Source organism: Polyodon spathula, chromosome 6 (assembly GCF_017654505.1).
Source record: "Polyodon spathula isolate WHYD16114869_AA chromosome 6, ASM1765450v1, whole genome shotgun sequence".
Classification (NCBI taxonomy): Eukaryota; Metazoa; Chordata; class Actinopteri; order Acipenseriformes; family Polyodontidae; genus Polyodon; species Polyodon spathula.
In genome coordinates, this window is record NC_054539.1 from 30,829,748 (window position 1) to 30,845,617 (window position 15,870).

General features: G+C 41.7%; 1 protein-coding gene across 2 annotated transcripts in view; it reads right to left on the reverse strand.

Annotated features, from left to right (window-relative positions):
• LOC121317117 (calpain-14-like) overlaps positions 1–15,870 on the reverse strand; it is a 41,828-nt gene that overhangs the window by 4,337 nt on the left and 21,621 nt on the right. For both annotated transcript variants that reach the window (XM_041252732.1, XM_041252733.1), the window contains exons 6-16: positions 14,531–14,705; positions 14,153–14,227; positions 12,286–12,371; positions 11,820–11,894; positions 10,823–10,983; positions 6,373–6,533; positions 5,903–5,914; positions 5,599–5,807; positions 3,389–3,425; positions 3,204–3,266; positions 2,722–2,779 (exon numbers count right to left, since the gene is read on the reverse strand). In XM_041252732.1, the coding sequence (XP_041108666.1) occupies positions 2,722–2,779; positions 3,204–3,266; positions 3,389–3,425; positions 5,599–5,807; positions 5,903–5,914; positions 6,373–6,533; positions 10,823–10,983; positions 11,820–11,894; positions 12,286–12,371; positions 14,153–14,227; positions 14,531–14,705 (1,112 nt within the window). The remainder of the gene's footprint in view (positions 1–2,721; positions 2,780–3,203; positions 3,267–3,388; positions 3,426–5,598; positions 5,808–5,902; positions 5,915–6,372; positions 6,534–10,822; positions 10,984–11,819; positions 11,895–12,285; positions 12,372–14,152; positions 14,228–14,530; positions 14,706–15,870) is intronic.

Genomic DNA, 15,870 nt, shown 5'->3' on the forward strand with positions numbered 1-15,870 from the left:
AGCAGACGGTCACCGGTATAAATACCTGCAGCTCTCTGCACTCCGGGCGGGTGTTCAGAGGAGGAACAAGAGTGAGCGAGGAGTGAGAGAGGAAAATAAATCAAAAAACGATCTAGGATCAGTGAAGGCGATTGCCCAGCCTGACCTGGATCGTATATGTTATTTTTGTGTTCGTGATTTATTTTGTTTAATTGTTTTATTTTTGCTCTGCGAGCAAGTGTTTATTCTTGTTTAAATATTTTATTTATTTTTGTGTTCTTTAATAAAACAGTGCACGCGCCACTGCACCGTACCTTTGTTTTTGTTGTGCTTTCTTCTGGTCTGAGTCACCGCAACGCCATTTCCTGCCACATGTGGTGTCCAGCGTGGGATCACCAGTACTTCCTGGACTCAGGCCAGAGGAGGTACTGCAGAAGGGTACTGCATTTTAATTTTTTTAAATTAATTGTTATAGTTATTTTTTGAGTGAGGAAGAGGGAGGAAGGATGGGAGAAAAGAGGAGGAGCTGCAAAAAGCAGCAGCTGCAGCAACCGCAACAGCAGAAGAGGTGGTGGACCCGGGCTTCAACTCGGTTTGGACCTCTGGACTGGGCAGCCGAGCAGAAAGAATGGAGGGCTGAAGGGGCCCCCATGCGCAGAGCCTGTGGTGAGTTTGGGCACGTTTGGGAGGACTGCCCCTATGGCGACCCCCAATATGAGGTGGTCTGGAACCAGGGCCTGGTTGGGGATGCAGCAAAGTGGTTCTGGGTAAGAGAGCAGACTCCACCAACACCCAAGAGGGAGGATCCCGAACAGCCACAGCCCAAGCCTGCCCCAGCGGAGGAGGAGTGACTGCTGGTCCCACCACAGCCACTGGAGGAGAGCAGCTGGGAAGCCTTCCTCCACACCGAAATGCAACCTCTGTGGGGAGTGGGGGCACTTTCCACTCAGCTGGCCCCTCCCACTAGAAGAATACCTGCTGGTTCTGCCACCTCCACCAAGGGGGGAGGAGCCCGAGCGTCTTGCGCCTGAGTGGGAGTAGCCCGAGTGTCCTGCACCTGACTGGGAGCCCGGGCATCCATAGCCCAAGAAGGGGGAGCTGGTGCGTCCACAGCCCAGGTACCCACCAGCAGAGGGAGAATGCCTGCTGATTACACCTCCACCGCCGTGGGAGGACTGCTTGTCGCTCCCACCTCCACCAGCAGAGGGAGAATACCTGCTGGTTCCACCTCCACCTCTGTGGGAGGACTGTCTGCAGCTCCCACCGCCACCAGCAGAGGGAGTATGCCTGCTGGTTTCCCCTTCGCTGCCAGAAGGGGAGGAGCCCCGGCCGCCGTCACTGCCAGAAGGGGAGGAGCCCCGTCCGCCATCGCTGCCAGAAGGGGAGGAGCCCCGGCTGCCGTCGCTAGCAGCAGAGCTGCAGGAGCTGCCTCTGTCTCCACCACCACCAGGAGATGAGCAGCAGGAGCTGCCTCTGTCTCCATCACCAGGAGCTGAGCAGCAGGAGCTGCCTGTCTCCAACCCCACTGGAGTGAGAGAAGGAGCTGTTTCTCCCATCAGCATTGGAAGGACCAGGGCAGGATGCTGCTGGACCTCCGGAGCCCCTGCATAGGTTGCTGAAATGCCTGGCCACAGTGGCTGCGAAGAGGGCCAAACCCCGCACCACAGCTAGACGTGGCTCTTTTTTATCCCCTAGGGTCGCCGAGGGTCCCGCTTCACCTGGGGTCGGCGAGGGTCCCGCTTCGCCTGGGGTTGCCTGTCTCTCCTCTGCTTCGCCTGGGGTTTCCGAGGGTCCCGCTTTTCCTGGGGTTACCTGTCTCTCAGGAGACCAGCTCCCCCAGCCGCACTTTCACGGCAGGAGGAACAGTGGCTGAAGCCCCAGAAGAGGGAGATACCAGCCAGGAAGACATGGGGGGAGAAGGACCTCCCACCATGGCCACCCCCATGGATTACTCCAGACCCCTCTTCCGGGACATTGAGACTGAGGGGGAAGGTGGCCGTTGTGTGCTTTGCACAAAGGGGGGGGGGGGATTACGTAACAGGGCGAGCAGCCCTGTAGTGTTTATTTTAGAACAGGGCTTGCCCTCCGCCCCTGTACTGTGTTTTGTGTTTATTTTATCATTTACTTTTGTTTATAGATGTCGGCGAGCCGCTGTGTGTTTTGTTTATTGTTTTAAATTTGTTCCATTATTTAAAAAGATGGTGTGCATGTGTGTACATTCTGGCAGAGACGAGGTTTGGCAAACTCGTCTCTGCCAGCAATTCAAAAACTCGTGCAGAAGGTGGCCATCTCCCGAATTAGTTAAGTGATTAATTTGTTGCTAATCGGGAGATGGTCACCGTTATAAACACCTACAGCTCTCTGCACTCTGGGTGGGTGTTCAGAGGAGGAACAAGAGCGAGCGAGGAGTGAGAGAGGAAAATAAATCAAAAAACGATCTACGATCAGTGAAGGCGATTGCCCAGCCTGACCTGGATCATATCTGTTATTTTTGTGTTCGTGATTTATTTTGTTTAATTGTTTTATTTTGCTCTGCGAGCAAGTGTTTATTTGTGTTTAAATATTTTATTTATTTTTGTGTTCTTTAATAAAACGCCGCACGCGCCACTGCACTGTACCTTTGTTTTTGTTGTGCTTTCTTCTGGTCTGAGTCACCGCAACGCTGTTTCCTGCCACACAGCTATAATAAAGTACAATCTTCTTAAATATATTTAAATATATCTTTAAAAACTGAAGTCTTACCCCCCAGAACTGCTTCATTAAGTAACATCTGCAACTGGGCAGCATCAATTTCTTGGTCCTGTTGAAAGGAAAGAACATTTCACAAAAACAACACTGATGAACAAATACATACTTTAAATGATCATGTTAAGCACCCTTTTCCCTCGCACACAGTTCTATACGAAATTGTCCCCAGACTACAAAATAATGATAGCAGTACTGTAATCAATTCAATACCATAACAGGCAGTATTGTAATCAATGCAACAGAATAGTGCAGGGTTGTAGACTGTTGTAAATCTAATGTTGTTTATCAGATCCTTAAATTGTGATGCAATTGGCAAATACAGGATCACATGATCAAAAATACCTTACTGTCTTATTTCTTGTGTTAATTCTTTTCTCTCTATCCCACTGTCAACCATGAGGCAATCATTTCTACTATAAGGCTCAACTCCAGTCTGTATTTGTAGAATACAGTATTTAACAGCATGTTATTCTTACCACATCAGAATATTTTTCAAAAACCTTCTTATGGGCATTGTCTTCAAGAGGAGAATTGATATGCTAAAAAGCCAAACGAGAGCATTAACCTATTTAATCTGCACAGATAGGGATAACATATTAATTCAGAAAACAATGCTTACATTTTATTAAAAAAATAATGATTGAAAAACAAGTGTCCTTACCTTTGGAATATTTAAATTTAGATTGGAGCCAATTTCTCTAAACAAACAAACAAAAAAGAAACATTACATTTATTATCTAATCTAAAAGTGTAAACTTTTTTTAATATGCCACAGCTTATAACACACTGGTCTATGCTTGATATACAGTGCCGTGAAAAAGTATTTGCCCAATGGCTGATTTTCTGCATTTTTGCAATTTTTTCCTATTGAATCTGGTCAGATCTTTTTGTGGGTTGTAGTAGTATATAGTGGGAGTCTGAGAGATAAAATGACACCAAAGTTTGGTGCTTCTTTCATTTGTTTGGTGTGCAAGGTAATCAAACATGCAATCTTCAGGTGTGAAAAAGTTCTTGGCCCCCTAGTTAACTCAACCCAATTAAAGGGATAATTAGTGTCAGCTGTTTGAATACTATGGTTAACAATCAGGCCTGATTTGGGCCAGCCCTGCCCAATATAAATCTGACTAACCTTGGCCTTTACCATCAGAGTGAAGTTGAGAGCACACAGGTTCTAGAGGCACATCATGCCATGATCAAAAGAAATTCCTGAAGACCTCCAGAAAAAATCTATTGATGCCTATCAGTCTGGAAAGGGTCACAAAGCCATTTCTAAGGCTCTGGGGCTCCACCAAACCACAATCAGAGCCATATTGTCCAAATGGAGAAAGTTTGGGACAGTAGTGAATCTTCCCAGGAGCGACCTTCCTGCCAAAATCTCTCCAAGAGCAAGGTGTAAAATTGTCCAGGAAGTCACACAGAACCCTAGATCAACATCCAGGGATCTGCAGGCCTCTCTCACCTCAGCAAAGGTCAGTGTTCATGACTCCACCATCAGAAAGATACTGGGCAACAATGGGACTCATGGCAGAGTAGCAAGGCGGAAACCACGCTCACTAAGAAGAATATGAATGCTCGTTTCAAGTTTGCTAAAAAGCACCTGGATGATCCTAAAGAGTTCTGGAACAATGAGTCAAAAGTGGAACTTATTGGCCAACATGGGCCCCATTATGTCTGGTGAAAACCAAACACTGCATTCCACAGTAAGAACCTCATACCAACGATCAAGCATGGTGGTGGTAGTGTCATGATTTGGGGATGCTTTGCTGCATCAGGACCTGGACAACTTGCCATCATTGAAGCAACCATGAATTCTGCTCTGTATCAGAGAATTCTACAGGAGAATGCCAGGCCATCCGTCCGTCAGCTGAAACTGAAGCGCAGCTACATCATGCAGCAAGACAGTGATCCAAAACACACAAACAAGTCTACATCAGAATGGTTGAAGAACAAGAAATTTAAAGTTCTGGAATGGCCTAGTTAAAGTCCAGACCTAAACCCCACTGAGATGTTGTGGCAGGACCTGAAATGAGCAGTTTATGCTCGAAAACCCACAAATGTCACTGATTTGAAGCAGTTCTTCATGAAGGAGTGGGCCAAACTTCTTCCACAACGCTGTGAAAGACTGATCAATAACTACAAGAAGCATTTGGTTGCAGTTAGTTTGTGTTAGTTGTTCATTCGGGTCTCTTTTATCTAATGTTAGACTTTGGTTGAAGATCTGATAACATTCAGTGTCAATAATACGCAAAAATGCAGAAAATCAGACAGGGGGCAAATACCTTTTCACGGCACTGTAATGTACTTAATTTTTGTTTGATATAAAAGACATACATTTTATTTTTTAGTAGCAAGATGCCACTGGCTGAAGTAATCACGTGATCAACTAGTTATTCAAGGCCTACAAAAGGCACTGGTAGCACGTCCAGTGTAATCCAGAATAATTTTTCTGACTACAGGGCTGACCTAGGATTCATTTAGTAAGAATACACTCAGACTTACAGCATCCCTAGGTCCTCAAAACAGCCCTCTCCAAGTACACCCATCTAACTTACACACATCTGGTACACCAAAATGTAACTGTTAACCTGTCCATTTAGAACAAATGTGGTATTTACTGTTGCATTCACTAGGACAGGTGTTGCAGGGAGGAACGTTAATGGTTACAATTTAGTGTACCAGATTACAGAAATACTGTCGACAATGAGTTGGAAGTTATTTTAAAGAAGAAGAATACATTGTAACTGACATTTCATACCCTTACTGAGTTGCTCTTTAAAATGTCTGCATTTAAAAGGTTAATTACGTGAACCACATTATTGTTTGTTTTTTACTTGCCAGAACAGACAAAGCTTGAAAATGTAGAAAACGTACTCTGTGTAGTTCTTGGTCTTGGAATAGATGGTTAACACAAAGCTGGCCACTTCATTTTGGTTGTAAGTGGATGGAACAACTAAGTACTCCCCAGACTGCAGCATAAAGTTCTCAGTAACTGAACGCGAATTTACAAAACTTTTACTTTTGACAATGATTTGTTCAGTCATGAAGAACTCAGCTGGTAGTCTTTCATTGATTCCCTGATACTTGGAGAAAAGAACAGAAAAACAAATGAAATATTCTACATTTAATTTTAAAGGAAAGAAACTTAAATGTACAGGGTATACTTTTAAATACTTACTGAAGGAGGCACCTAAAAAAGCAATGAAATTATAAGTTTATTTTTGGGCACTTTAAATAGTAATGCTACCTAATTTAAGGAACACTAGGTTTGACAGCACTGACATTTATAATAAAGTAAATATTTTCATTGTGACCTTTATAAAATTAAATAAATATATAATGTAAAAATACATCAAATATCTTCATGTTTTAGTTTTTTGCTACTGTTTTGTATCTACTTTGTACAACTATTCCCATCTAAATAATTACTGTTTTCATACAGTAATATTATAGCACAGACGGCTGGAATGTCTTTGAATATTGTTCTTCCTTTCCTATTTGAAATATCCTGTTTGAAAACTAGCCCTAGTGTACTAATCCACACAAAACATTTACAATGTAATGTACAGTACAATTCCCAGCAAAACTAAAAATAAGTAGACATACACTATCTACAACATCACTTTTAATAAGAAACTACTGGCCTACCTTGTATATTGCAAACCCTATATATTTATTTACAGATTGGTGTCTGAATCTGTTTGTGGGTTCCTGGATGAGAGACACCACAACATTGCAGGTTGTTAGGCCTTCCTGTGTAGAAGAATCAGTCAGTGTCACCCGGTACTGGGGATTCATCCAAAATGTTTCTAAAAGGCACAGTAGACACTACCATGTCAGGTGAATGCCACACACACAGTATAATATGAGTGTGCTACCCCCAGAACTATAATCTAAATGATATAAGTAGTACTGTTCAATAGCCATACCAATTACCAACCCATATCATTGATCGTGATTGTTATTGATCAATTATATACACTATCTCAGCAATGAACACTAGGTGACAAAAAGGAAATCAGGTAAAGTAATTTTCAGAATATTACATACACCCTTTTACAAATTGTATAAGCATTGAGGTGTGTAATACACCGGATGTATGTCATATACAAGGGGCACAGGTTTACCTGAGTGCAGTTTAGATGTGTATCACAAGTCATGTAGCCTGTTGTCAGCAACAGGTGATGTTACAGTCATGCCTTTATTTATGTTAAAGAAAAATAACAACTAAAACCAAACATTTTATATTGGGATTGCCTGACTATAACAAGTGTACAGTTTATGCTTAATTTATTTAGTGATAATACAGTACAGTAATCCGTTGTGTATCCACCTGTCACATATCCACCCTAACTGTTTATTCGCCATGATCAAGCTCTTCAGCAAAATTAGTTTATTATTGAACAGAGAAAATTAGTTTAGAGATTGTATATCCCACCAAAGTTTCCATACACTGTGTTGTATGTGTTCCATGCGATACCATCGCTGGTAGTGTCACGTGAGGTGTTGAGTGTGTTGATATGTAAATAAATCCTGTTCACCTGCGAGGCGTTTCAACTTCAACCTCTGCCTTGGTCTCCTGCCTGTCACTCAGCAGTGAATGCACGTACCAATACTGCAGACGGCTACCCTATCACATAATTAATACCCTTTTCTTTTTCGAACAAGGGTTTTAGGGGAGCTCCCTAATAAAGCGGAATCTCAAAATAACAATTGTGTAAATAAAGTAATTGTTCCAGCTGTGTATAATGGTATTTAAAACAGGATCCATTTATCCAACTTTTTACATATCCACCCTTACTCTGATCCCACCGCTGTCGGATATGCGACGGATTACTGTATATATAAACACAGTTTTAATTATGGCAATTGTGGCAGAGTAGGGGAAATATGTGGGAAGGGCAGAGCCCCTGCACACTAAGAAATGTGTACTTTGTGGCTGCCCATGCACAGCTACAGGTGAATGTAACTGTTGAATTGTTTAATTGAAATGTGTGATTGTTTTATTGAAGTGTGGAATGTGTCCAGGTGGTAATTAAATGATTGACTGTCAATTACCCGTGGTCACACCCTATAAAAGAACAAAGGATGAATGCTTGGTGTGGGTTGTGTAGTTGAGTGTGGAGCTGAGAAGGAGTGTAAGAGAGAATACAGTGTGAGAAAGGTACCGTGATAGCTGTGCTTGGGTGTTGTTTTGTTTATTTGAAGAGTTCTGTGTGTAGTGTTTTTCTTCAAATTGCTATTTTGTTTCTGTCTGTTTTGTTGGTAAATAATAAAAGTGTGCAGAAGCACTTAACTGCAGTTACTATATCTAGGGTTGCTATTTCTGCCACTGGCCACCGGTTACATTACCACATATGGTGGTGGCGTGGGATAGCGCCCCCTACTGACCCAGTGTGACGGAAATATAATGAGTTCTGGCTGGAAATCTCTCTCCCGACCTGTGAGGGCACGAAGTAGCGAAAGGGAAAGTCTTTGGATGGGCTGGTCTGACAGTTCATTTCCAGGGTCGGGAAGTCGGTCAGCCTGGAAGAAGGCGAGATTCCGTTGCAGAAACATACTGACCTGGTAGGTAAACGAGGTAGCAGCTGCATGCAATAAAGGCAGCTGCATTCATTTACCAAGGAGTCATGCGTGATAGCATAAAGGGGCCGGAGAATCATTAATCTTTTCCTTCGCTTGGGTTTTGACCATAACCTGGAAGGTCTGTAAGAGCCGCAGTAACGACTGCTTAAAATAAAGGAGAACTAAATAAAAGAATATTCGTGACTGTTTTGTTTGTTTGTTTTGTCTGTTAGTAACTGTGTTTGTAAACCACCAGATAGCTAACAAGTATCTGGAGCTCTCGCCTTGGGCCAGCACAAGCCGGCTCAGCACTGCACTACAGTCACCAAATAACCTGTTTATCACCCACCACGAGCATGACTGCTAGCACCCAGGACTGGTGATCGTGTCCAGTATTATTGTGGGGTGCATAACTAGTGTTTATTGTTTGGACTGTAACCTGTTTTGTCTCCTCCGTTCTTTACACATAGTTGTGTATTGCTGGGGTCTATTGCTTGGTCACCAGACCTGGATTACAATTAATAAACGCACTTTCCAAACTAGCTTACAATCGTCTCTGATTACTCCTGCACTGCATCACCTCTACACCTGTTCACAATCACCAGCCACTTTGCCACACCCAGCCAGCAACTGAAAAAAATATTAATAATAATACAATAAAATAGTCTGCCATGCCATGAGCAAACTGAGCTAAGGCAACTGTGCCTTCATGGGCTAACAAAGGTTTTGGAGGACAGGGAGGGCTTGGTCTACCAGCAGAGAACTTCTTGCAGAAACCAAACAAGAGTTGTTTCTGCCTGCACCAAATTTGTCTGCACTGGAATCAGAGTTGTCTGTGCCAGAATCAATTTTGCCAGCGCCAGGGCTATAGCTGCCACCACAGGAGGAAGAGTTGTCGCTGCTGGAACCAGTTGCTGCTGTTAAAGAAAGAGAAGCACCAGCAAACTGAAGCACTTCTCCACAGAGCACCCTGGTGTGAGTACTGTGGGGACCTGACCCACCACTGGATTATGTGAAGAGTTTGTATATGGATGGCAAGATTGCCCATACCCAAAGCCACAGAGATGGGAGGTGCTGCTGTGTGCAGAGCCAGTTCAGAAGCCCTGCCATCTCCAGAACCGAAAGGAGAAGCCCCACTCCCACGTCGCCCTGGTCCCCTTGTCGCAAGTTTTCAGTGCCTTCCTGGATGAATGTGGACTGACCCGTCCTCCAAACCACCAGCAACAATTGTGTGATAAATGGTTGTGTTTAAAAGGTGGTGGCCTTGGAATGGCCATGTGTGCTGCGCACAAGGGGGAGGATGCGTGCACAGCAGAGGATCTGCACACTAAGAAATGTGTGTTTGTGGCTGCCCATGCACAGCTATAGATGAATGTTCTGTATTCTTTCAAATTTAAGGTGCACTTTGAACTACTTTTGCTTCTCAAATATCCTGTGTCTTAAATTTGAGTGCAGTAGTGATGCTTGTATTAAAATGGTCAACAAAGGGCTCCCGAGTGGCGCATCCAGCAAACGCGCTCCACACGGATGTGCCCTATAGCCTGGGGATCGCAGGTTCAAGTCCAGACTATGTCACAGCCGACCGTGACCGGGAGCTCCCAGGGGGTGGCGCACAATTGGCCGAGCGCTGCCCGGGTAGGGAGGGCTTAGGTCGGCAGGTCACCATGCATCAGTGACCCCTGTGGCCGATCTGTGGGCATCTGTGGTTCTGCAGTGGAGCGAAAAATGACGGATTGGCAGGAGCACGTTTCGGAGGACGCATACTCCAGCCTCTGTTCCCTGAGTCAGAGGTGGACGCATACTTTAGCCTCTGTTCCCTGAGTCAGAGGTGGACGCATACTCCAGCCTCTGTTCCCTGAGTCAGAGGTGGACGCATACTTTAGCCTCTGTTCCCTGAGTCAGGGATGGTGTTGCGAGCGGTGGGCCGAGGATACAGATTATAATTGGGCACATTAAATTGGGGAGAAAACTGGGGTAAAAAATTGGAGACGACTACGTTTATAAAAAAAAAAGGTCAACAAAAAACATGACTGACTGCCGAGAAAAGTTACCGTTACCGATCTCGAATCATCCATGCCATTTTCAAAGATATTTGAAGAGTTCTGTGTGCAGTGTCTTTGTTCTTGTGTTTTGTTTGTTTGTAAATAATAAAAGTGTGCAGAAGCATTTAACTGCTGCCTGGGGTTGCTATTTCTGCCGCTGCCAGCCTTGACCTCCAGTCACATTACGACACAATATATACTAAGTACGATTTGCTGGTATACTATATTGTCTGCTCTGTGCACTTTATACCAAAAAGTTAAAGAAACAACACAACATTTGAGTAATTGCTGTATGCATCATAGAGTGGTTGCTAACATCACAAAGAGGAAAAGAATAGCGAGAAAAAACTATGAAAAACAAATAAATTACAGACAAGGAGAAAAAAACTCTGAGAATCAAACTCTTAATATGGAGATACAGAACCCGGTTTCAATTTTCATGTATTCAAAATAATACCACACTACCTAAAAACACTTCCTGAAACTCTTACCTCTGTTGTTGAAGCAGCCACCGGCTGTGGTTCCTTTCACCCACCTGCCACTGTGAACAGATTTGGCCCACATGCAAGTAGTCCCTGAATTTAGAAAATCAGGAGATGTATTGCAAATATTCAGATCTGCGTAGTTTGCTTTGAAGTCCTTCATCGTCATCCTGTAAAATGACATATGATTTGTCAAGACGGGCCAAAATCAATGCATGTCATGTTCAATTTGAAAAATGACTCCAAACTAAAATCAGCTAATAAAGAGTTTATTCAGCTTTTTTAAGCAAATTGTTGAAATTTATCGGAACTTCTATTCCTTGTATTAATTTTTAATAAAATACTTCCAGTACTTTTTGCATTATATTTCTCATGATCACATGCAAGCAAAGGGCGAAGCTATTTATAATGTGCCATACTGAGTCATACTGTACCTATTTATCCTAGCAAACATGTCATGCAAGTCCCCAAATGGCCAACTGTTTGCTCTCAGAATCAGAACCTACTCTAATTCTATTAGAATGATAGTTTTATTTAATTTATTGTTTGTCAATTTCGTATGTGCTAACCTATCATTTCAAATTTAAAGCCAAAGGTGTTGAACCCAGGTACTGTAGTAATGTCTCTCCCAAACAAGTTGTTGTTTAAGGCTGGGAATATTAATCGATTAATGCGGATTGTTCCTTATGCACTTTCAATATATCTGCTAAAGAGCATGGTTGTTTATGCAATGTCATGTCACGTGTTTAGTTGCTATGGACATTTCAATAATGTTTGTTAATGTTGTTTTTTATGTGACTGTACATAAACTGTTCACACTGCAAAATAACCAGAAACATTACCAAACAGTTACATTTTACAATACTATAAAGCTACAAGGCTATATAATTTGTTCAATGTTTGCTCTTAGAAGCTATAAAACATTATTGTTATTACAGACATCAACAATAAAAGGATAACATAAAAGTTTATTTAAATTAGCCTAACAAATGAAATTATTTTATACCAAAATTCTCCATCTTCTCGGTTATTGCATAGCGCATGTCTGATAGCTGGATCCACGTAATTCCACTCTGGAGAGCTGTCAGAAAACAACAAATGAAGAACCTATGTAACTAAATGTAAAGCTATCTAAAATTTCAGGCAGTAAACTCAGTATTTCTGAGAAAATGGAAAATCCTTGAACAATCACCAGAAGTCTGATGACCTTTCTCTCTTTGCAGTCTGTGCCATGCTTTGAGTTTAACTTCTCTTCCCCAACCTACATCTCATTGTTGTTTATTTAAACCAAAAAAATCCATGTTTTTTCTAATGTCCTCAATAGAAACATACAGTGCAAACATGTACAGTAGTGAACGGCAGGCAAAGATTTATGGAATTTTTGTATTGTGTTTGTGAAACTGAAGTTTCGAAAGTGCTGATGCACTCATAAAGGGAAATAGACCATGCTATGTACAGTAAAGTCATTCTACCCATCACTCCATTGGCCATTCCACTCCACTTTGCCCCATGGATTCCACATTCGAACCAACTCCACTATTTGTTGATCACACTGCACCTGTAAAAAATACAATAATATAATTGCTTTAAAAAAGCAAATTAATGGGTTAAGTAAAAAAAAAAAAGTATATTCCACAGCACAGCCTTTTAGGTATTTAAAACCAAGATGAAACTTTGCTTTTTGACAGAGCTTTTATATTACACCGTGTATCAATTATTATTTTTTTTTTTGGTTCCTGGGTAGTAAGTGTTATTTCCTAATTGCTTATGCCTCAAAAGTATAGAAAATGGCTATTATTCCCCACAAACTTTGCTTTTGTGACCAGGACAGTGATATTTTGAAATTTACCTATTTTCCAGAACATTCCAGATAGATTCAGTGCTGAGTAAACTTGGAGTAACTTCTAGAACTTTCCAGTAATATAAATAGTAGTATAAATACAGGGGCCTTAAGCCCACCAGTTCAGTTTAGTTCCAGCTGCCTAAGTGGATACATATCTGCATTTTTCTGAGATAGCATCAAGAGGCTGCAATGGTGGCATTCCTGATGGGTCTCCAAGGCGGTTTTACCAAGTTTCCCTGCTATCTTTGCCTTTGGGACAGCAGGGACACCAAGGCTCACTACCACAGGCGGGACTGGCCACAGTGGACCGAGTTCTCTGTGGGGAGGAACAACGTCAAGTGGGAGCCACTGGTGGACCCCCGGAAGGTGCTGATGCCACCACTGCACATCAAATTGGGCCTTATGAAACAATTTGTCAGAGCTCTAGATAAGGAGTCGGCAGCCTTCAAGTACCTTCAAGACTTCTTCCCTAAGCTGTCTGAGGCAAAGGTCAAAGCCGGTGTCTTCGTCGGACCACAGATAAAGAAGATCCTGGAGTGCAATGAATTCCCCAAGAAGCTCACTAGTAAGGAGAAAGCGGCTTGGAACAGCTTTGTCGCAGTGGTTCGGGGCTTCCTGGGCAATCACAAGGCTGAAAACTATGTGGAGCTGGTTGAGACTGGTGTAGTTCTGGTGAAGAACTACGGCACAATGGGCTGTAGGATGTCCCTCAAAGTCCATATCCTTAATGCTCATCTTGATAAATTCAAGGAGAACATGGGAGCATACTCGGAGGAGCAAGGCGAGCGCTTCCACCAGGATATACTGGACTTTGAACGCCGCTACCAAGGACAGTATAACGAGAACATGATGGGAGACTACATTTGGGGGCTGATTCGTGAAAGTGATTTACAGTATAATCGTAAATCCCGAAAAGCTACTCACTTCTAAATCTTTTGTAGTCATTTTTGTATTACTCTAGTATAAATACATGTTAATTTGGATTCATATGTTGTTTTTTTCTGACTTTATGTGAACGAAGAAAACGTTTTCTCATTGGAAATAGGTAAATTTCAAAATATCACTGTCCTGGTCACAAAAGCAAAGTTTGTAGGGAATAATAGCCATTTTCTATACTTTTGAGGCATAAGCAATCAGGAAATAACACTTACTACCCAGGAACAAAAATTATGTCACATAGTGTTATCACGCGACAGTTTTGAAAAGCCTTTTGTAAAATAAATATTGGGCACTTATGTTGTAAGCTGTTGTGTGGAATTGCTTCATTGAGTGAACATAATAGGACATTCTAAATGTTGTTTTTTTTAGTTACCACATACAGAAGACCCTGATAAAATTATAGCCATATTATGCTGAATGTGAATTATTGCCATTAGTATCGTCTCCAGGACAGAAAACTTTAGGATTAAAAAAGAAAGCTTAGGAAAGGGTGTAATGGGACAATACATAAGTTTCTAACTGTGAGTATGAAAAGTATCTGGAAAGATGTACAGTACCTTAGCCACACCAGTCACTGTATAGGCATGCCCTTCCACTATTCCATTTGGCAGCATTGTGTTTTGTGGTGTTTTCTAAACACAAACAAAAGTGGTAAATTCATTCCTCCTTTTTATAGTCATATATGGGTTATATGATTTGTATGGAGCCATAAATTGAACACACATTTACTCATGCATGCACATGATTGGAAGTCATCCCTGATGCAAACAAGTATGCGTTCCTGTAAATGACTCCTTGTAACTCTAATCTGGTACTTGTTTATAGATATTACATTTTGTCCTCACGTGCAATGTTACATTTTCTGATTTTCTCTGAATTAAAAAAAAAGTTATAGTTAACTATATCTGAGCCGAAAAGGTGTGGCTATTATTTACCCCTTGAGGTGTTCCACATGCCATTAAGGACTTCAGGCTTTCAGCTCTTTTCATTATCTGCCAAAGATCTGCCACTGGCTCCTTTAGACTGAACGTGATATTGACCCCTCCGGTGAAGTCCATTAAAGCTTCAGCGACTAAGCCAGAATTCATGTTAGAATAGGAGCCACACAACCTGTCAGAGAAAATAGATACATAGTAGGGGCTTGCTTGAGTGTGAATACTGTACAAACGAGTATTTGTATTAAGTATGGCCATTTTTTACAAGTAATTTTAGAGCCAATTGGGAGCCAACTCGATGGGGGGAGGGTGGGGGGGTTGGGCAACTCAAACACATGCTCGGGTTATGTGGTTCATGGAAACGTGATATAACACAGTGGAGCCAAGCCTCAGTTTGTGTTGTGCAAGGCAGGTGGAACGTTCCAGAGACTTTCACTTTGAAAAGGGGATTTCCTAACGACTTTTCTAAAATATAATTTATTAAAATATACTTAAAAAAAAAGTTTTTTTGAATTGATATTGGGTAACTTGACCTTCAGTTAGTCCGTAATACTTCAGTTGATGTGTGTGCTCAACCGTGCAAAGAACTGTATTTTCTTTTTTCAAAGAAAAAATGTAGTGTATCATTTATTTCCAAGGTGTGTTTATGTTGGATTTCAGACTCTTTTTGTGTATTTTGGGTTCTTCTCTGTCTTGCAAGAACAGCCATTTTATGTGTTTCTTTTATGTGTTTTTTTTTCCTTGTGCCTCAGTCTTTAAATTCAGTCTTCCTGTCCTTGTTTTAGTTCAACCAATGTAATCTAATCCTTTTCAATTATATGCTTTTCGTTGGGGTGTTATTTTTCATTTTCCTTGTTATGTTATTTGAGATCACACGCACAATGTAATTCAGTACTAGTAGTACTGGTACAGGTATACACACAGACAATACTTAAACCATGTGACTGTAAAATAAGTTGTAAATCCGCTTTTAATTTGCACACGCAATTTATTGTCTGTGTTGCATTAGCTTTTAAGAAGACATATTTTTATGACAAATATATGTTGCATGAGTTGTGTGCGTTGTTTACTAGGCCATGTATTTTTTTCATCAGGCGATACATCAAATATCACTTTCCAAAGTGTTTGGAAAACTTGTATGGGTTATGGTACCACTCAAAAATAGAAAATTCTGCCATTTTCTGTCATTAAGCTTTAATAGGTCATTTAAAAAAATAATAAAGTGAGGAAAATGCAGAAATTATGAAATTATTTATGAAATATAGGTGTAAATGTTACTGCATATTACCTTTCAGTTCAGGGCAGTGAGCGTCGGATGCAGTAGCCACTAGAGGCTGCTA